The 20115-nt window shown below is 41.7% G+C and overlaps 1 protein-coding gene across 3 annotated transcripts in view; it reads left to right on the top strand.

The window, feature by feature from the left end:
- The window catches only part of gmds (GDP-mannose 4,6-dehydratase), a 318752-nt gene that overhangs the window by 283612 nt on the left and 15025 nt on the right, over positions 1 to 20115 (top strand). For all 3 annotated transcript variants that reach the window (XM_060917807.1, XM_060917808.1, XM_060917810.1), the window contains one exon: positions 6380 to 6476. In XM_060917807.1, the coding sequence (XP_060773790.1) occupies positions 6380 to 6476 (97 nt within the window). The remainder of the gene's footprint in view (positions 1 to 6379; positions 6477 to 20115) is intronic.

The following is a 20115-nucleotide window of genomic DNA, read 5'->3' on the forward strand; positions in this document are numbered from 1 at the left end:
GACTCTGACCTGACATCTTACTGTATGGGTGTGAAGCATGGACCCTAACCAAAGAACAGGAAGCCAGACTGGATGGATGCTATACCAGAATGCCGCGAATGGTGTTGAATGTAACATGGAGGGACTCCATCAGAAACATGGACCTACAGTGGTGCTTGAAAGTTTGTGAACCCGTTAGAATTTTCTATATTTCTGCATAAATATGACCTAAAACATCATCAGATTTTCACACAAGTCCTAAAAGTAGATAAAGAGAGCCCAGTTAAACAAATGAGACCAAAATATTATACTTGGCCATTTATTTATTGAGGAAAATGAACCAATATTACATATCTGTGAATGGCAAAAGTATGTGAACCTTTGCTTTCAGTATCTGGTGTGACCCCCTTGTGCAGCAATAACTGCAACTAAACGTTTCCGGTAACTGTTGATCAGTCCTGCACACCGGCTTGGAGGAATTTTAGCCCATTCCTCCGTACAGAACAGCTTCAACTCTGGGATGTTGGTGGGTTTCCTCACATGAACTGCTCGCTTCAGGTCCTTCCACAACATTTCCATTGGATTAAGGTCAGGACTTTGACTTGGCCATTCCAAAACATTAACTTTATCCCTCTTTAACCATTGTTTGGTAGAACGACTTGTGTGCTTAGGGTTGTTGTCTTGCTGCATGACCCACCTTCTCTTGAGATTCAGTTCATGGACAGATGTCCTGACATTTTCCTTTAGAATTCGCTGGTATAATTCAGAATTCATTGCTCCATCAATGATGGCAAGACGTCCTGGCCCAGATGCAGCAAAACAGGCCCAAACCATGACACTCCCACCACCATGTTTCACAGATAGGATAAGGTTCTTATGCTGGAATGCAGTGTTTTCCTTTCTCCAAACATAACGCTTCTCATTTAAACCAAAAAGCTCTATTTTGGTCTCATCCATCCACAAAACATTTTTCCAATAGCCTTCTGGCTTCTCCACATGATCTTTAGCAAACTGCAGACGAGCAGCAATGTTCTTTTTGGAGAGCAGTGACTTTCTCCTTGCAACCCTGCCATGCACACCATTGTTGTTCCGTGTTCTCCTGATGGTGGACTCATGAACATTAACATTAGCCAATGTGAGAGAGGCCTTCAGTTGCTTAGAAGTTATCCTAGGGTCCTTTGTGACCTCACCAACTATTACACACCTTGCTCTTGGAGTGATCTTTGTTGGTCAACCACTCCTGGGGAGGGTAACAATGGTCTTGAATTTCCTCCATTTGTACACAATCTGTCTGACTGTGGATTGGTGGAGTCCAAACTCTTTAGAGATGGTTTTGTAACCTTTTCCAGCCTGATGAGCATCAACAATGCTTTTTCTGAGGTCCTCAGAAATCTCCTTTGTTCGTGCCATGATACACTTCCACAAAAATGTGTTGTGAAGATCAGACTTTGATAGATCCCTGTTCTTTAAATAAAACAGGGTGCCCACTCACACCTGATTGTCATCCCATTGATTGAAAACACCTGACTCTAATTTCACCTTCAAATTAACTGCTAATCCTAGAGGTTCACATACTTTTGCCACTCACAGATATGTAATATTGGATCATTTTCCTCAATAAATAAATGACCGAGTATAATATTTTTGTCTCATTTGTTTAACTGGGTTCTCTTTATCTACTTTTAGGACTTGGGTGAAAATCTGATGATGTTTTAGGTCATATTTATGCAGAATTATACAAAATTCTAAAGGAATCACAAACTTTCAAGCACCACTGTATATAGAAACCTACCCGTGCTCTCAGCAAAAATAAGATCCTGTAGGCTGAAACTGGTTGGCCATTGCATGCGATATGAGGACCTCCCAGCAAATCCATTGGTACTGTGGGAACCAAAGCACAACCAGGCCTCACGGGGGGGGTCAATTTCTAACATACGTCGACCAGCTTAAGCAATTCATGAGTGCACTCTGGAATTGAGGGCATACATGCTTGACAGTTGGCCAAGAAAACCTGAAATGATGATGATGATGAAGTATCCCTCTCAGTATAATTGTTTCAGTAATAATGCAAGTGGAAAGAAGCCGGCAGTCGCTTGAAAAGAGTTGCAGGACAACGTGAAAACAGCAGGAACAAGTTGGACAGAAAACAATAAGCAGTGAACTGCGTTCCGACACCTCATCTCTGTTCCAAAACCTCACACAGAACTCCTCTGCTTAAAAAGAAGCACAGAGGTGTGCGTCTAAAAGCATTAAACCTTTCCATTTCCGGTTGAGAGTACGTCATGCGCATTCTGGCTGCCGCTTCTCACCGGAGTTTTTTATTTTATCTTTTTTTAAATTATTATTATTATTATTATTTGTGTTTGATGTTTGTTTATGTTTGAGTGTTTTGTCCGCCGGTTGTGGTGTAGCTCCGGACCCAGTTTTGGGCGTTGGTTCCCTCCAGGCCTTGGTTCGCCGTGGGTGATGCCTGTGCTCCTCGCTATGGACTGCTGTGAGCTCATTGCTCATTTTAACATCGTGGTTGTCCAGCGCTCTGTGCAGCGGTGCTTTAGTGCTTGGCGTGATGTTCCGAGTGATGTTGCTCGGTGGCGTCGCGGCGGCTGTGCAGGCGGTTTGGGACATACCGGCGCTCTGCGTGGCGGTGCGTCTGTGCTTGCTTTGTGGATCCATGGCGGGGTGTTCCGAGTGATGTTGCTCGGCGGCGGTGCGGCGGCTGTGCTGGCGTTGTGGGACTTGTTTTCATGCACCTTTTGGTGGGACTGTGGCTGCTACACCATTGGAATGACATCCTGACCTCTATTTGGTGGACTCCCCCCCCCATATAATTGTAAAGCGACCTTGGGTTTTGAGAAAGGCGCTATATAAATTGAACTTATTATTATTTACTCTCGACAAATCAGAACTCTGGCGGCACGGTGGTGTAGTGGTTAGCGCTGTCGCCTCACAGCAAGAAGGTCCGGGTTCGAGCCCAGCGACCGGCGAGGGCCTTTCTGTGTGGAGTTTGCATGTTCTCCCCGTGTCCGTGTGGGTTTCCTCCGGGTGCTCCGGTTTCCCCCACAGTCCAAAGACATACAGGTTAGGTTAACTGGTGGCTCTAAATTGACCGTAGGTGTGAATGTGAGTGTGAATGGTTGTCTGTGTCTATGTGTCGGCCCTGTGATGACCTGGCGACTTGTCCAGGGTGTACCCCGCCTTTCGCCCGTAGTCAGCTGGGATAGGCTCCAGCTTGCCTGCGACCCTGTAGAAGGATAAAGCGGCTAGAGATGATGAGATGAGACAATTTACTTAGGACCTAGCCTGCGCAAAGGATTTGTTTTTGGTGGTGGTGATGAGGGTGCGCAGTCCTTGTCCGCACCACCAGGGATCCAGGTGGCAAGCAAGGAAGTAGGATGACCAGGGCCGACAGGGGGCTGCACCGCCTACGATGGTTCCCAGGATGATGGGGGTACGTGTCTGCGTTGGCCACAGGACTCGCCAGAGCATTTGGACCGCCTGGCTTTCAGCCTGTGTTCACCCTTCCACCAGTGATTCCAGGAATCGCGCCCTTGCGGGCATTGAGGTCGCAAGACTCCGAATTCAGAAGGGAAAAGATACAATATAAATAAAATATGAAAAACACATAAGTTAGTAGATTGGTTTACATGAACACATGAACTAAAGTGCAACTACGAATAAAAGTAAAGAACACCGGTCCGACCGATCAAGTCAGCAGATTAGAGAGCACTGAAGAAAAATTTCTACAACTGAAGTAAAGCTAAAAAGGATTAACTTAGATTTCAACGGTTAATGAAAATCACTCCACTAAAAATAATATATATGAGATAAAGTAAGGTGTTTTTTGTTTGATTTTTTTTTAAAGAGAGAGACTATTTTGGCAAAACATACTAGAAAACTACTTTGCAGAGGCCTTTTTAAAACCTTCTTAATGATGTCACTTCCCTCGAGGACTGATCGAACTTGTTCCAATCGTCTTCAGCAAAATTTGTAGAAACCCAGTTTCTCTATTGGCTGCTGTTTTTCAGATATCGCTGTTAAATCTGGTGTTATAGTTGTGATAAGCAAAGGTGGACAAAATACCCAACTTCATTACTGAAATCAAAGTACAGATCCCGCTGGTCATATGTGACTCCGATACAAGTGAAAGTTGTCCGGTCAAATTTTTGCTTAAGTTAAAGCACTGAAGTACTTGCTTTTAAAAATACTTAAGTATTAAAAGTACATTTTCTGTCAACGCATCATTGTATTATTGCCACAACGCTTACAAAACCTAACGCCGTTACCAAAGACAGAAATGTGAATTCACAAAATGAACGCATGCTGTGCCGTCATGGTGGTTTAACGTTAAGCTAGCTAGTCAGTGAAACTCCACCTGACATGCTAGCAAACGCTTTTCAAACTCAAAATTATATTGGGTAGCTAACGCTACTAGAAAAGAAAGGTTTCTACATTCTGTTTCTTTGGCAAGATTATGATAAAACATATTTCTGAAAGGATTTCAGAGAAGTTAACGTTATTCATGTTAGCGTAACTCTGTTTTTACATGCTAACTAACAGTGTCCCAGGTTAACTAGCTATGTGTAAACGTTAGCTGTGGACAAGGCTACGGCAACTTGGCGGGCAAATCCATAGAAAGTAATTTGACTAACCAGACTGCATAGCTACGTTTGCAACGTTATCGCTATCTTTAAAAGCACAGACAACTTCGTTGCAAGCTTTCTCTTGGAATAAAACGTTTATATACCTCAATATGCTTCAGCAGGTTGGACGGCGAGTTTTTGTAGGCCGTGATGTGGTTCGTTTTCGGCAAACAAAGCAAACATTTAGAACAAAACGAATCTTTAATCCTTTCAGAAAACTGAAACATGAGTTCATGGGCCATGAGTGCGTGCGTTCTCCAGAAGAACCGGCTCCTTCCATTCTGCCATCAACTGATCGTGTTCAAATAACGCTGCTGAGAAATCACTGAACTTGATTTTATCCAGTCTATGGACGTGACGTGACCCTAGTGATTACTGATCGGCTCTCAGTGTCACCTGCGAAAGAACAATCACGTTTTAGAAAATAAAATAAAAAAACGTCCACTTTCAAAGCTGCTTCATAGTAACGAGCAACGAGGACCTTGACAGAAATGTAGTGGAGTGAAAAGTACGATATTTGTCTTTCAAATGTAGTGAAGTTAGTCATAAGTTTAAAAAAAAAATACTCAATTAAAAAAAAAAGTACAGATACTCAAAAAGTGTACTTAAGTACAGTACTCAAGACAAGGTTCGAGGACTGAGTTAGATTTTAGTGACATTTAGGGTAAAAAATCAATTTGTGATATATGGACTGAAAATATATCAGTATAGGGTCAAATTTTCTCAGGAATCTGAAAATGACATCATTTATGCAAAATCTTTAATAGTCGATTGGGTCGATTGACTTCATCATTCAATGGTCATGACAATACTTGAAAAATTGGTAAAAACGGATGTGAAATTTTGTCGTAAAAAAACCTTGATCTCATTTCAGAAAAGATTTTAGACCAAAATAATGTAAACTGGTTGTAGTCCATATAAATGGGTATAATTGATTAAATTTTGGTAACTCTACATTCAAAATTGAATGAATGCAAGTTTTTTTTTTTACAACAGTGTGTATTTTTTTCACGAACTGAAAATTGATAGGGGTAGGGTTCGTAAAAGTACTAATTTTACTTATCTGGTGTTAGAATTAACTTATGTTTTGGGTACTGTCTTATTCCCAACAAAATTACAAAGAGATTGATGTATAATACATGCAGGTCTATCATTATATAAACTCAACAGGAAGAATGAAAAGCCAAAAACTTACCCAGAAGCTCAAAATTCCTAAAAATTTTGTCACATGACGTTCGTTGATGAAACTGGCTGGTATGACATCATTACTTGCTGCAGCCACTGAAACTGATACTTATTTAAAAGAACACAACATAAACTCTTATCCTAAGGTTAATAGATAGCAAGTTTATCACTATTTTGCAAACTGCAACAGGATTAATGTGGATGTTCAAAATATTTTGTCACCAAAAATAGGTCATTTTCGCCGACTTTTTAGTAAAAGTCATGCAAAAAGTCAAGTAAGGGCTGATCATACAGCTTTTTAGGTGTTCTATTCTGAAACTACAGCATTTTTTCTATAAGGAAAACACAAAACATTGCATATAGGGCCTTTATTTATTCAACAATATTTTTTTCACACCGATGTCACAAAAATCTAACTCAACGTTTCAACCTTGTCTCAAGTAAATGCACTTTGTTACTGTCCACCTCTGGTGATGAGCTTTATTGAACTTAATTTCAAACTGATTTGTGAACAGTCTGTCTGTCTATCTATTTATCTCTTAATTATTGTGTGTAACAATTTTCATGTCACGCAGGTGGGAGGGGAAGAACGAGAACGAGGTAGGCAAGTGTCAGGAGACCGGAGTCGTCCATGTCAAAGTGCACCCCAAGTACTACCGTCCCACTGAAGTGGTGAGTCACTGATACTTGAATATGAAGTGAACTCGTGTGTGTGTGTGTGTGTGTGTGTGTGTGTGTGTGTGTGTGTGTGTGTGTGTGTGTGTGCAGGCGGGGGACCATTTCCTCATCATCATACCATTTCATCATGCCAGTGATTAAATTGTTTTCTTTTTGTTAGTGTACTTTATAAATTAATACTGATCATTGCCTGTTGTGCATAAGAAGGCGTAATGGTGCCTTCGTAGATCGGTGTGTGTGTGTGTGTGTGTGTGTGTGTGTGTGTGTGTGTGTGTGTGTGTGTGTGTGTGTGTACAAGATGGGAAGAAAGAGTGATCACTCAACCAGGAATTCAAAAAGGCACTAACTCAAAACAAAACAGACCTACTAAATGTCTACTGACAGATGGAAAACACACACACACACAGCAGCTTGCCTGTCAATTTAGAAAGTTCCAACCGCTACATGAAACATGCAGCGGTTCTACCCAAGACACATGTTTTAAGGCTGTGGATTTGGAGGAAACACTGAGAGAAATACTCGCTTATTTTTCCATTTTTGGTGTTTTATTGATGTTTCTGATCAGGGCCCTTACTGCATCGACACTACGATCGGCTTTTTCCTCTTTTCCTCTCTGATCAGGACTCGTTTAGCTGAGACCAGCGTCACAGAGTACTGTAAATGTTCCCCTGTAGAGGTTTTATGACTTCTGCTGATGTATTCGTGCGGTCACAGTATTTGTTTCTTACATGTGTTGTGGTTTCTTCGTCGCCAAACCCGGAGTAGCAACGAACTCTCCTGTCAGCATGCACGCCTGTCTAATTAACATTCATTCACTCATCTTCATTAACTACTTTATCCTGTCCATCTAACGGCCCTTTTCCACTACCCTTTTTCAGCTCACTTCAGCCCGACACGGCTCGCATTTCGACTACCTCAGAACAGTACGACTCGGCTCGCTTCAGCCCAACTCAGCACCCAAAACTCGCACGGTTTTGGAGTGGGGCTGAAGCGAGCCAAACCGAGCCGAGTGGGGCTAGGGGCGTGAGGAGACACTCCCCTGTGCACTGATTGGTGAGGAGGAGTGTCCTCACATGCCCACACACACCCCGCGAGCATGCTGGGATCTGTAAACCCGGAAGAAGAAGAATTACGAATTACGAGAATTATGAAGCCTTATGCGCCTCGCCTCATCTATACGCTCTTGCCAGTATCTGTTGGCGTTGTCGGTGACAACAAGCCACAGCACCAAGACCAGCAACACTAACGACTCCATGTTTATTGTTTACTATCCGGGTCGTGAGACTACCGCTTAAAAGCTCACTGATGTCACTGTTTGCGCCACCTAACGACATCACGTGACGTCCACCCACTTTTGCTAACTCCACCCAATGTGTCCACCCACTTCCAGCCAGCACGGTTCAGCGCGGTTGTAGTCGAAATGCAACTCCAACAGCCCCACTCAGCTCGACTCAGCCCAACTCAGCACCGCACGGCTCAGCCCAACTCAGCCACGTTGGTAGTGGAAAAGCGGCATAATTGTACTCTATACTTTCAATCTCTTTTTTTTATTTATTATGTGATTTTATTATCTCTCGCTTTGCAGTGTATCAGCATGTATTTTTATTTGTTTTTACGCATTTCTGAGCATCGTGTCTCTTTGAAAAGGATTGTCCTTTTTTTACATATTCGCTTACATTATTCTTCTGAATCTCTTCATTCGGTTCTGCTATTTGTTATTGTTTTGCATGTTGAGTGTTTATTCTGTTTCCGATGCTGTAATATTTAGCCATGAGTGCAGGTTTATATTTAACAATTATTCCACGAAATCGAGTCGTCCATGAGCCGATAGCCGCTATACATACAGTGGTGCTTGAAAGTTTGTGAACCCTTTAGAATTTTATATATTTCTGCATAAATATGACCTAAAACATCATCAGATTTTCACACAAGTCCTAAAAGTAGATAAAGAGAACCCAGTTAAACAAATGAGACAAAAATATTATACTTGGTCATTTATTTATTGAGGAAAATGATCCAATATTACATATCTGTGATTGGCAAAAGTATGTGAACCTCTAGGATTAGCAGTTAATTGGAAGGTGAAATTAGAGTCAGGTGTTTTCAGTCAATGGGATGACAATCAGGTGTGAGTGGGCGGGCACCCTGTTTTATTTAAAGAACAGGGATCTATCAAAGTCTGATCTTCACAACACATGTTTGTGGAAGTGTATCATGGCACGAACAAAGGAGATTTCTGAGGACCTCAGAAAAAGCGTTGTTGATGCTCATCAGGCTGGAAAAGGTTACAGAACCATCTCTAAAGCGTTTGGACTCCACCAATCCACAGTCAGACAGATTGTGTACAAATGGAGGAAATTCAAGACCGTTGTTACCCTCCTCAGGAGTGGGCAACCAACAAAGATCACTCCAAGAGCAAGGCGTGTAATAGTCGGCGAGGTCACAAAGGACCCCAGGGTAACTTCTAAGCAACTGAAGGCCTCTCTCACATTGGCTAATGTTAATGTTCATGAGTCCACCATCAGGAGAACACTGAACAACAATGGTGTGCATGGCAGGGTTGCAAGGAGAAAGCCACTGCTCTCCACAAAGAACATTGCTGCTCGTCTGCAGTTTGCTAAAGATCATGTGGACAAGCCAGAAGGCTATTGGAATTTTTTGTGGACGGATGAGACCAAAATAGAACTTTTTGGTTTAAATGAGAAGCGTTATGTTTGGAGAAAGGGAAACACTGCATTCCAGCATAAGAACCTTAGCCCATCTGTGAAATATGGTGGTGTATGACGAGATTGAGTGGAGTAACTGTTTTATTCTATCCACAGTCACTGGATTTTGAGAAACGGAGCATTTATATTTTTATGTTTTACAAATTCGATAAATAAAAACTATACAAAACGTCCGACAAAATAATTTCCGCTTAGAATGGAAATAAACCAGCGAAATGACAGGAGCAATTTGTGAAAAATGTGATGATAATAATTCTTGAAAAATAAAGAAAGAAATGTTCTTACCATATTTTACTCCATATTTTGTTGTTTTTTTTTGGGGGGGGGGATTGTTTTCGAGTAGAGGTTTTTTTGGGGGGGGGGTTCGCCATCAGTTGGTTCAGCAACACGCTCCACCATTTTGTTTTCTCTATTCACAGTATATGAGCTGATATCCTAGTAGTAGAGTAGCCAATCAGAGTGCACAATTGCTCATATCCAGGGAATATGGATAGAATAAAATCCGATTAGTCCAGTTTTCTAATTTATGTTAGAAATTAGAAAACTGGACTAATTGGATTTTTCAGTTGAATTCGATAATTCAAAGAAAAATGACATTCTGTTGATTGATTATGGGAAGTTGTTTTCAAGCCTAAAGGCCACAAGTAAATCTGTCTGAATGATGCTGATGGTGGACCTGAATGGCTTGTACACGTGGACCGTGTCTGCATGTGTTAATCGAAGGACGACTGAAGTTGTTTTTCATGAAAGATTAAATCAGGATGTACAGTATCAATCAAAAATTTGGACACTCCTAAAACATTAATAGGTTTTTCTGTATTTTGACTATTTTCTGTATTGTTCCTACATTCTACATACTGAAGACGTCAAAGCTATGAAACGTATGGAACATATATGCATGGAATTATGTGGTTTTAAAAAAAAAAAGTTTCATAGAGCAGCGGCTCCAATTATCGACACCTTTTCAGATTTACCAATAAAAAAAACAATTTTACAAAGGTGAGTTTACAGTTAACAGTTATTATTGGTTAATTAATCAACCTGAAGACCCGCCTCGCCCTTTGATCTTGTCGTCTGATGACGCAGCTCGTTACCTGAGATGGAATTTTTTTTAGCTCAGTCAGCAAGTTGAGGAAAACCCAGACATTATCATCGCAGGTAAGCATGATGGGAAGATCACGGACATGTTTTTACTGATCAACTTCACTGATATTTCATGATCTCCTTGTCGAAACTACTTTGTTTCTTAATCTTTCTTTTTGCCATTTTGTATCTAAACGCGTGTTTGAGAAGTCACGTAAGGTGTCGATAATAGTGATCACTTTCACCAGTGTCCACCATTATCGACACCCTGTGGACTTAAGTGACATTTACAACTGTTCTGGGTCGAGCTTTGTGTAACATTGTTGAAGTAGATGAAGTACTTTTTTTTTTTAAATAAATAAAAGTGCTGTGATTTTATAATAATTTTTTTCTGATTCATAACAGAATGGAATGTTTATAGAGTATTTGGAATCCGATTGTAATAAATAGAATTAGACCAGAATTAAATTCCTAGCAAATTTTTTTTTTTAAATTACGTTTGAAATCTCATCTCATTATCTGTAGCCGCTTTATCCTGTTCTACAGGGTCGCAGGCAAGCTGGAGCCTATCCCAGCTGACTACGGGCGAAAGGCGGGGTACACCCTGGACAAGTCGCCAGGTCATCACAGGGCTGACACATAGACACAGACAACCATTCACACTCACATTCACACCTACGCTCAATTTAGAGTCACCAGTTAACCTAACCTGCATGTCTTTGGACTGTGGGGGAAACCGGAGCACCCGGAGGAAACCCACGCGGACACGGGGAGAACATGCAAACTCCGCACAGAAAGGCCCTCGCCGGCCACGGGGCTCGAACCCGGACCTTCTTGCTGTGAGGTGACAGCGCTAACCACTACACCATCATGCCGCCCCTACGTTTGAAATGTTCACATTTTTCTATTCCATTCAGATTTTTTTTTTGCAGTTTGTTGTAAATATCTACCACGTATTACAATATCAGTAGACATTTTATATTTTGGTTCGAGGAATGACACGCGACCTTTGACCTGGATTTTCATGTGGTTACAATGCCAATCGCCTGTTGTTATTTATTGGTAAACTACAACAAACAACAACGAATGATTAACAAAATGTGATCTACGAAAATACTTTGAAAGTGGGTAGAAAGTGGAACAAAAAGATTTTCTGACGCAGGTTAAACGTTATCAGTTCATTTGTTTACAAACATTAGAATTACTTCCTCATTTACGTAAACACCGACATCCAGATATTTATATAAAATATATTTTGTACTAAAGATAAGTCTGTGGAAAACAAATTTTAAATAAAAACTATATTGATTTTTTTTTTTAAATAAATAATCATCTGGATGTCGATAATTTTGGAACGGTGTCGATAACTGTGGACAAAGGTGTCGATAATTGTGGAACGGTGTCACGTGATCTGATATGCTAAGTAATCGGGAATCAACTCGTTTTTTGTTTTTTTTCCAGTGGAAGTTTGAGTAATTATTCATGTGCAATTTACATATTGAAAGTCTTTTCTACTTTTGCAACGACCAAAAGATCGTTAAGGTGTCAATAATTAATTGTAGCCGCCGCTCTATTGCCCCTTTTCCACCAAAGCAGTTCCAGGGCTAGTTCGGGGCCAGTGCTTAGTTTGGAACCGGGTTTTCTGTTTCCACTGACAAAGAACTGGCTCTGGGGCCAGAAAAACCGGTTCCAGGCTAGCACCAACTCTCTGCTGGGCCAGAGGAAAGAACCGCTTACGTCAGCGGGGGGGGGCGGAGTTGTTAAGACCAACAACAATAACAAGACCGCGAAAGATCGCCATTTTTAAGCGACAAGAAGCAGCAGCTGTACAAACGCGAAGTCATCCATTATTATTGTTGTTGTTGCTGCTGCTGCTTCTTCCGTGTTGTTTTTGCTTCGATATTCGCGCCAAGGTTTATGCAAACGTAGCGACGTAATGACGTATACGGCGACGTAACTGACGTATACAGCGACGTAATGACGTGTCTTCCCTTAGCACCGCGAGCTATGGAAAAGCAAACTGGTTCTCAGCTGGCTTGCGAGTTGAACGAGTTGTGAACCAGCACCAGCACTGGCCCCGAACCAGCCCTGGAACTGATTTGGTGGAAAAGAGGCATATTTTAGATTCTTCAAAGTAGCCAGTGTTTACCTTGACACTTTACACACTATTGGCGTTATCTTAACCAGCTTCATGTGGTAGTCACCTGGAACGCTTTTCAATTAACAGGTGCCTCGTCAAAAGTTAATTAGTGCAATTTCTTGCCTTCTTAATGCGTTTGAGATCAAACAGTTAATAATAAAATACAGTAAACAGCCCGATTCCACAACTGTAGTAATCCATATTATGTCAAGAACCGAACAACTAAGTAAAAAGAAACAACATCTATAATTACTTTAAAACATGAAGTGTCTTTTAATTAATAAAAATAAAGAAAAAACATTTGAATTAGAAGGTGTCTCTAAACTTCTGACTGGTTCTGTAAGGACACAGCAATGAATTCGCACCCAAATTCCTCCGAGAATATTTTATCCTTCCGGTAAGAAAAGCAGATACAGGTTTTGACTTTGTGTGCACGCAGTGTGCATGTGACAGTCCGGACAGACCCACCTTCGAATACATATTGGAATATTATCGATTTTCTGAATATTTTTGACATATACAACAGGTAAGAGCATGCCCATTCAGCCACTCTCTCATATATACAGGGTTTAGTCCATTTCATTCGAACCCTGGTCCGCGTCCCCTTTTGGTGCAGTTTGTGAGAACGTACAGGAGCAGTTCTACTCCGATGCAGACTGAAATAACTCGAGCACGGTTTGATTCCAGTAAGAATGTGATTTAACCCTGAATTGATCCCACTGCAGGAAGTGATTCCAACATTTTTGTTTTGAAGCATTTTGGAAGCTGCGGGCTGTTGAACTGAGCTGCGAGGCACAAACCGAGCCAAAGCACAGAGCTGCAGAAATGTTGTGTGTTCTGGATATAAACGCTTGCTGTGATGCACAATATATTTTAAACGAGTTATTTATATCATTATTGAGTGTTGACATTACAGTTATTCTTCTGTGAAATATCTATGTTCTTGGGTTTCACGTGACATCACATCCGCCTCATTAATTATTCAAAACTTTAGCTGGTGGTCTACCAAAGCTCAGTTGACAAAGCGTTTGTACGAAGAGCATGAAAAATGCCTTACGCTTGAGGAAGGTTGTTCGAATCGATCAAACCGTGAAACTGATGAAAGTTTCTTCAGGGTTCCCCGTGAACGAATAAAAAAGGGTGAACGAACACAGAATTTCACAAAAAGACGTCGAGAAAGGTGGCTTTTGAACCTCTCACTGAAATCGAAGGCAGCCGAGTCGAAGCCTGCTCGAGTTTGCAGTGATCACTTGGTGAAAGGTTTGTATTTCCCTCTCAGCTATGTCCTTAGTGTTTTCCAAGTGCTTTTCTTGCTACGTGTCGTTATTTTACGTTACTTTTTTTAGTCACGAAGCGCTAAAGTCCCCAGCTGTTTCTTTGTTTACTCCTCACAAAGTCCGTATGCACGAAGGTCACGACAAAATTCTTCCCCAGCCATAGAGTTACAATGCACCGTGATCACTTCTCCGTCTTGTTTAACTAAGATCCAGGTCTTTAAAGGGGTTTCTGATGATCTTTGGGAATGATTTAGCTGAGAGATAAGAGCGAACACAAGTGAGAATCAAGCCAACTGTTGTTTGTTTACACTTCAACTTGCAGCGCTTCGTTGTAAAGACATGAACGAAAAGCTTAAAAACATACGTACATAGGCAAAAACAATCCAGGATTAATTCAGCAGCGACTCGATACCGAGGTCCTTTACCCAGCCACATACAGAAAAGTTGTAAGCCTCCGTACTCTTCCACGCTTTCATCTGTTTTGCGGTGTAGAAGGACGTCTGCAACACCAGATAGTTCGAGATGTCGGGGAACTCGACTGAAGGGTAGTTTTCGAGATCGTATGACAAATCCTTCTTTCCCAGACTGTAGGGGTCGATTCCATTGCACATAGCAATCTTCTGAATCTATCTAAAGAGAGCAGTGGCTTCTAGATTACGAGCGTACTCTGATAACTTATTGCTAGTTGTTTGCACTACGGCAGACGTTTTCGTTTGCTTGACCACCAGCTGTTTTACCAGAAGTGAAGTCGCTAAGAAAAGTCACGTGACTGAAACCAACAATACAGCTCACAGTAAATAACTTACCCTACCAGAAGGGGGCAGTAACCTGTATTCGTGATATAAACAGGTAGAACGCAAAGCCAATGGCATCAACAGGGATGCCGCCGTTGCCAAGAAAACTAGTTTCATCGTGACTTATTCAGGGCTTTTCCCAGAAAAAAAAGATATATCAGAGCGGTGCTACTGATGTGGATCCCGGAGGACTCTGAAGGCCGCTAGGAGGGTCTGAGGTCATGCTCCCCTGGACAATTTTGAAATTAGAGACTTCAGTGGTGCATTCTGGTGGCACCAAGGGCTGATTTAGGCACAATTCAATATTATTAAATTTGTTTTATTTTAAGGGCAAAATTAGATTTGAAATGAAAACACTTCGTAGCACGCCTCTTCATTTTCCGATTCCAGGATGCCAGGAACAGAATCGAGGTCAAATCACACAACAGCGCCATCTAGTGACCAGCATCGAGAATGTGGTTTTATGTATGGCTGCAAGTGACATGCAGCGAAACCCTTTATTTTCACTTCTGGGTTGAGTACCAGGGGGCGGCACGGTGGTGTAGTGGTTAGCGCTGTCACCTCACAGCAAGAAGGTCCGGGTTCGAGCCCCGTGGCCGGCGAGGGCCTTTCTGTGCGGAGTTTGCATGTTCTCCCCGTGTCCGCGTGGGTTTCCTCCGGGTGCTCCGGTTTCCCCCACAGTCCAAAGACATGCAGGTTAGGTTAACTGGTGACTCTAAATTGACCGTAGGTGTGAATGGTTGTCTGTGTCTATGTGTCAGCCCTGTGATGACCTGGCGACTTGTCCAGGGTGTACCCCGCCTTTCGCCCGTAGTCAGCTGGGATAGGCTCCAGCTTGCCTGCGACCCTGTAGAACAGGATAAAGCGGCTAGAGATAATGAGATGAGATGAGATCTTCCTATTTCTATAGTTATTACTCATTTTCAGAGGGAAATAGGATATGTTTAGGTGCGGAAAGTACTCTGCATTGTTCAATTTTTTTTTTTTGTGCAAATGACCACTCAGTACTGACGTCACGCAGCATGGCGGAGTGCCGCGTATCCGTGCTTTAGGGAAAGCCCTGCTCATTTGTCTGCCTGAAATTCCCTTAAAATGTACTTCAAACAGGAAGGAAGCTATTGAACAAACACTATTTCAGACATTTGCCCCAATTTGGCTTCCAGTTTCAAAATCTAATCAGGTATTTAATCTAATCTGCAATAATTTCGACAACAGAAATCTTACAAACGTTCAACCACTCCCTCTTGAGATACAAAGCGAATCTCGGACAAACAGACGGACGCACCACTTAGTGGCAGAGGCATAAAAATAGATGACCAAATATAACAGGAAAAAAAAAACTTGTCGTAAATGCTGTGTTAAGGAACATAACAGTGTGTTAGCAGGGTTCCAACTAGGCCTTTTCATCATATCAGGCCGATACGCAATGTTTCCTTACCGCTACGCCCACAATATTGCTGACACACCTGTAAAAGTTGCTGCTACACAAAACTTTTCAATCTTGAAAATGTAGTCTGTGTCGGAGGCGTCGTGGCTCAGGTGGATAAGGCGCCATACCATAAATCTGGGGACCCGGGTTCGATTCCGACCCGAGGTCATTTCCTGATCCCTCCCCGTCTCTCTCTCCCGCTCATTTCCTGTCTCTACACTGTCCTATCCAATAAAGGTGAAAAAAGCCCAAAAAAAATCTTTAAAAAAAAAGAAAATGTAGTCTGTTGTTTAATTTTCTCCTGTTATCCCAACGCTGCGGCAACGCCGCACCGCCATGCAAATGCTCTACATTTGGACATAATCCACTCCCCGTCCACGTAAGCGCCCAGTGCATAGCTGCTCGGGTAGTTCCGTGTGGAGATTCACTGATCATGCGAGTCCAGTTTGCCTCCTTCCTTACACTGTGTTTGCGGTAAAGTGCCATCCGTGTTAAGAGGTGCTTACGCACCATGCACGTAATACACGACGGTCCCCGGCCATTTTTTTTTTGTACATTGTATTGTAATTGAATGGCTGTAGCTGAAAATAAAGCTCACACTTGGTGAACATCACCTGGTTGTTTTATTCTTATTCCATAAATACAGTGGTGCTTGAAAGTTTGTGAACCCTTTAGAATTTTCTATATTTCTGCATAAATGTGACCTAAAACGTTATCAGATTTTCACACAAGTCCTAAAAATAGATAAAGAGAACCCAGTTAAACAAATGAGACAAAAATATTATACTTGGTCATTTATTTATTGAGGAAAATAATCCAATATTACATATCTGTGAGTGGCAAAAGTATGTGAACCTTTGCTTTCAGTATCTGGTGTGACCCCCTTGTGCAGCAATAACTGCAACTAAACGTTTGCGGTAACTGTTGATCAGTCCTGCACACCGGCTTGGAGGAATTTTAGCCCATTCCTCCGTACAGAACAGCTTCAACTCTGGGATGTTGGTGGGTTTCCTCACATGAACTGCTCGCTTCAGGTCCTTCCACAACATTTCGATTGGATTGAGGTCAGGACTTTGACTTGGCCATTCCAAAACATTAACTTTATTCTTCTTTAACCATTCTTTGGTAGAACGACTTGTGTGATTAGGGTCATTGTCTTGCTGCATGACCCACCTTCTCTTGAGATTCAGTTCATGGACAGATGTCCTGACATTTTCCATTAGAATTCGCTGGTATAATTCAGAATTCATTGTTCCATCAATGATGGCAAGCCGTCCTGGCCCAGATGCAGCAAAACAGGCCCAAACCATGATACTACCACCACCATGTTTCACAGATGGGATAAGGTTCTTATGCTGGAATGCAGTGATTTCCTTTCTCCAAACATGACGCTTCTCGTTTAAACCAAAAAGTTCTATTTTGGTCTCATCCGTCCACAAAACATTTTTCCAATAGCCTTCTGGCTTGTTTTTGCAAACTGCAGATGAGCAGCAATGTTCTTTTTGGAGAGCAGTGGCTTTCTCCTTGCAACCCTGCCATGCACACCATTGTTGTTCAGTGTTCTCCTGATGGTGGACTCATGAACATTAACATTAGCCAATGTGAGAGAGGCCTTCAGTTGCTTAGAAGTTCCCCTGGGGTCCTTTGTGACCTCGCCGGCTATTACACGCCTTGCTCTTGGAGTGATCTTTGTTGGTCGACCACTCCTGGGGAGGGTAACAATGGTCTTGCACTTCCTCCATTTGTACACAATCTGTCTGACTGTGGATTGGTGGAGTCCAAACTCTTTAGAGATGGTTTTGTAACCTTTTCCAGCCTGATGAGCATCAACAACGCTTTTTCTGAGGTCCTCAGAAATCTCCTTTGTTCATGCCATGATACACTTCCACAAACGTGTTGTGAAGATCAGACTTTGATAGATCCCTGTTCTTTAAATAAAACAGGGCGCCCATTCACACCTGATTGTCATCCCATTGATTGGAAAACACCTGACTCTAATTTCACCTTCAAATTACGGTAACTGCTAATCCTAGAGGTTCACATACTTTTACACCACTCACAGATATGTAATATTGGATCATTTTCCTCAATAAATAAATGACCAAGTATAATATTTTTGTCTCATTTGTTTAACTGGGTTCTCTTTATCTACTTTTAGGACTTGTGTGAAAATCTGTTTTAGGTCATATTTATGCAGAAATGGAGAAAATTCTAAAGGGTTCACAAACTTTCAAGCTCCACTGTATGTCACTAATATAGTTGAATATTAATTATAATCAGTTTTCAATCAAAAACAATCAGCAACTTCTGGCAAAAAAAACAAAACAAAAAATCTCATTACCAAGAAAGACTGACTTTCAGGGAGGCCTGTAAGTGCCAGGAAGTGCACTAGAATGCATCTCCGAGCATGTACAACACAGGAGGCCTAAGGTGGCCCCTGAACCCCCGGCTGTTATGACCGGTGCCACTACGCTGACATTTTGGTCTAGTTAGAACCTTGTGTTGGTATAATAGTGTGCCACCAAGCACTGATCAGTATCTCTAGCAGTATGTCCTGTTAAGTAAAGTTTTAAACGAGTGTTTGTGATGTCGGAACTTCACATCACTGTGAAACTATTTAAAACGTTCTGCCGTGAGTCAGCCATTTAGCTGCAAATACAAACCTAGTTCCAGCAGTTAAGTGAAAAATAAATAAATGTTGAAAAGCTAACATGATCATTTTAAGCCTTTCACCCAGCATTTTGACATGTTCACTCGGCGCTGATGGACGCCGACTAGTGACCACAGTGCAGGACAGGCTTAGTGCGTCTGAGCCCTTAAAGAGATGAACCTGGGCAGTGTTCCTTACAGCGGGTCTGGTGGTGTTGGTAAACGTTTCCTGTAACGGCTCCTTTAGGGTGGAGCTGAAAGCAGCTGAAGACCTTTCTGTGAACTGCATGGTGTGCATTCAAACATTCAGCAGTTCCATTTAGCCGGTTTGGATTTATACTTCCATTTTATTCATTCAGACACTGATTTAAAGCGGTTTTATGAGCACTTTGGTGAAGGTGGATTTCAGGCAGCCAAAAGGATTTTTTTTTTCATTTTCCAGACAGTTTCAAGGAAGGCCTCGTCCATTTCTTTCCATTTTTTTTTCTTAGTGGGGTAAAACCTATACACATAAGAAAAAAAAAATCTAAGTTTGACACAGACAAATATCTTGAAATATTACAGCAATGTATTATCTTTTAAGGTATCGTTACCCTCTAGTATTACTTTGACTTTAAAAAAAAAAGTTCTTTGTATTTTTTTTCATGTGAAAATTGTGCGCGTGTGTCCGTGTCTTCTCATGTCCATGTCTGTGTCTTTTGTGAAAGTATTTATCACAGTTTGTACCGAGCTGCTGTTTCCATTAAATTGTGGAATTATGCGGATTATTAGGGATTAGGGTTATAGCATGTTGGCATTACAGAGGGATTAGATCAGTGACATTATTATAGTAAACATGTTTCCAGGCAGAACCTCAGAGAGGCACAGATGGACATGAATTACGGCAGTTTCACAGAATTTCAGCTGAAATTTTATTTAAGATACTTTGTCGCTATAAATCCAGAGGAGGGAGAGAACGAGAGGTTGTCGAGTTAAAGAATATGGAGCACAGAGAATAATGGCGTCATCGAAAGACTAAGACTTTGTACAGTTCTTACCCTTTTCATTCTACCAGCCTATAAAACACTCAGTCACGCGTCTCGTATTTTTCTTTTAAATACGAACTATTCGATATAACACGAGGTATTGTTTTTGACGTCCTTATTACCGATGATATAAGCTCAGTGTTGGAGTGTAATGCACGGCATTTTGAAAACCGTGGTGTAGCCTGATATTGTCTGGGTTTTGTAGTTACTGTAGACTGTATGGATATTGATGTCGCTCCACTTTCAGACTTTATGGTTATTTATGCTTCTCATATCTGGCTGGCTGTGTGTGACTGTGGAAACTGAAGCTGAATGTCTGTAGACTACAAGGCTATGTGCAGTTTGTGATTCTGAGCTCGTGTGTGTGTATATATACGTGTGTGTGTGTAGTTTCGTTACTCTGGGAGACTCGGGGACTGGCTGCACGTGACAGATTTATGATGATATGCGGTGTAATAGGTCAGAGCCGTTAAATCCGAGTGCGAATGATGTCGTAAAGCGTTTGGTCGA

The sequence above is a fragment of the Neoarius graeffei genome, chromosome 3 (assembly GCF_027579695.1).
Source record: "Neoarius graeffei isolate fNeoGra1 chromosome 3, fNeoGra1.pri, whole genome shotgun sequence".
NCBI classification, from domain to species: Eukaryota; Metazoa; Chordata; class Actinopteri; order Siluriformes; family Ariidae; genus Neoarius; species Neoarius graeffei.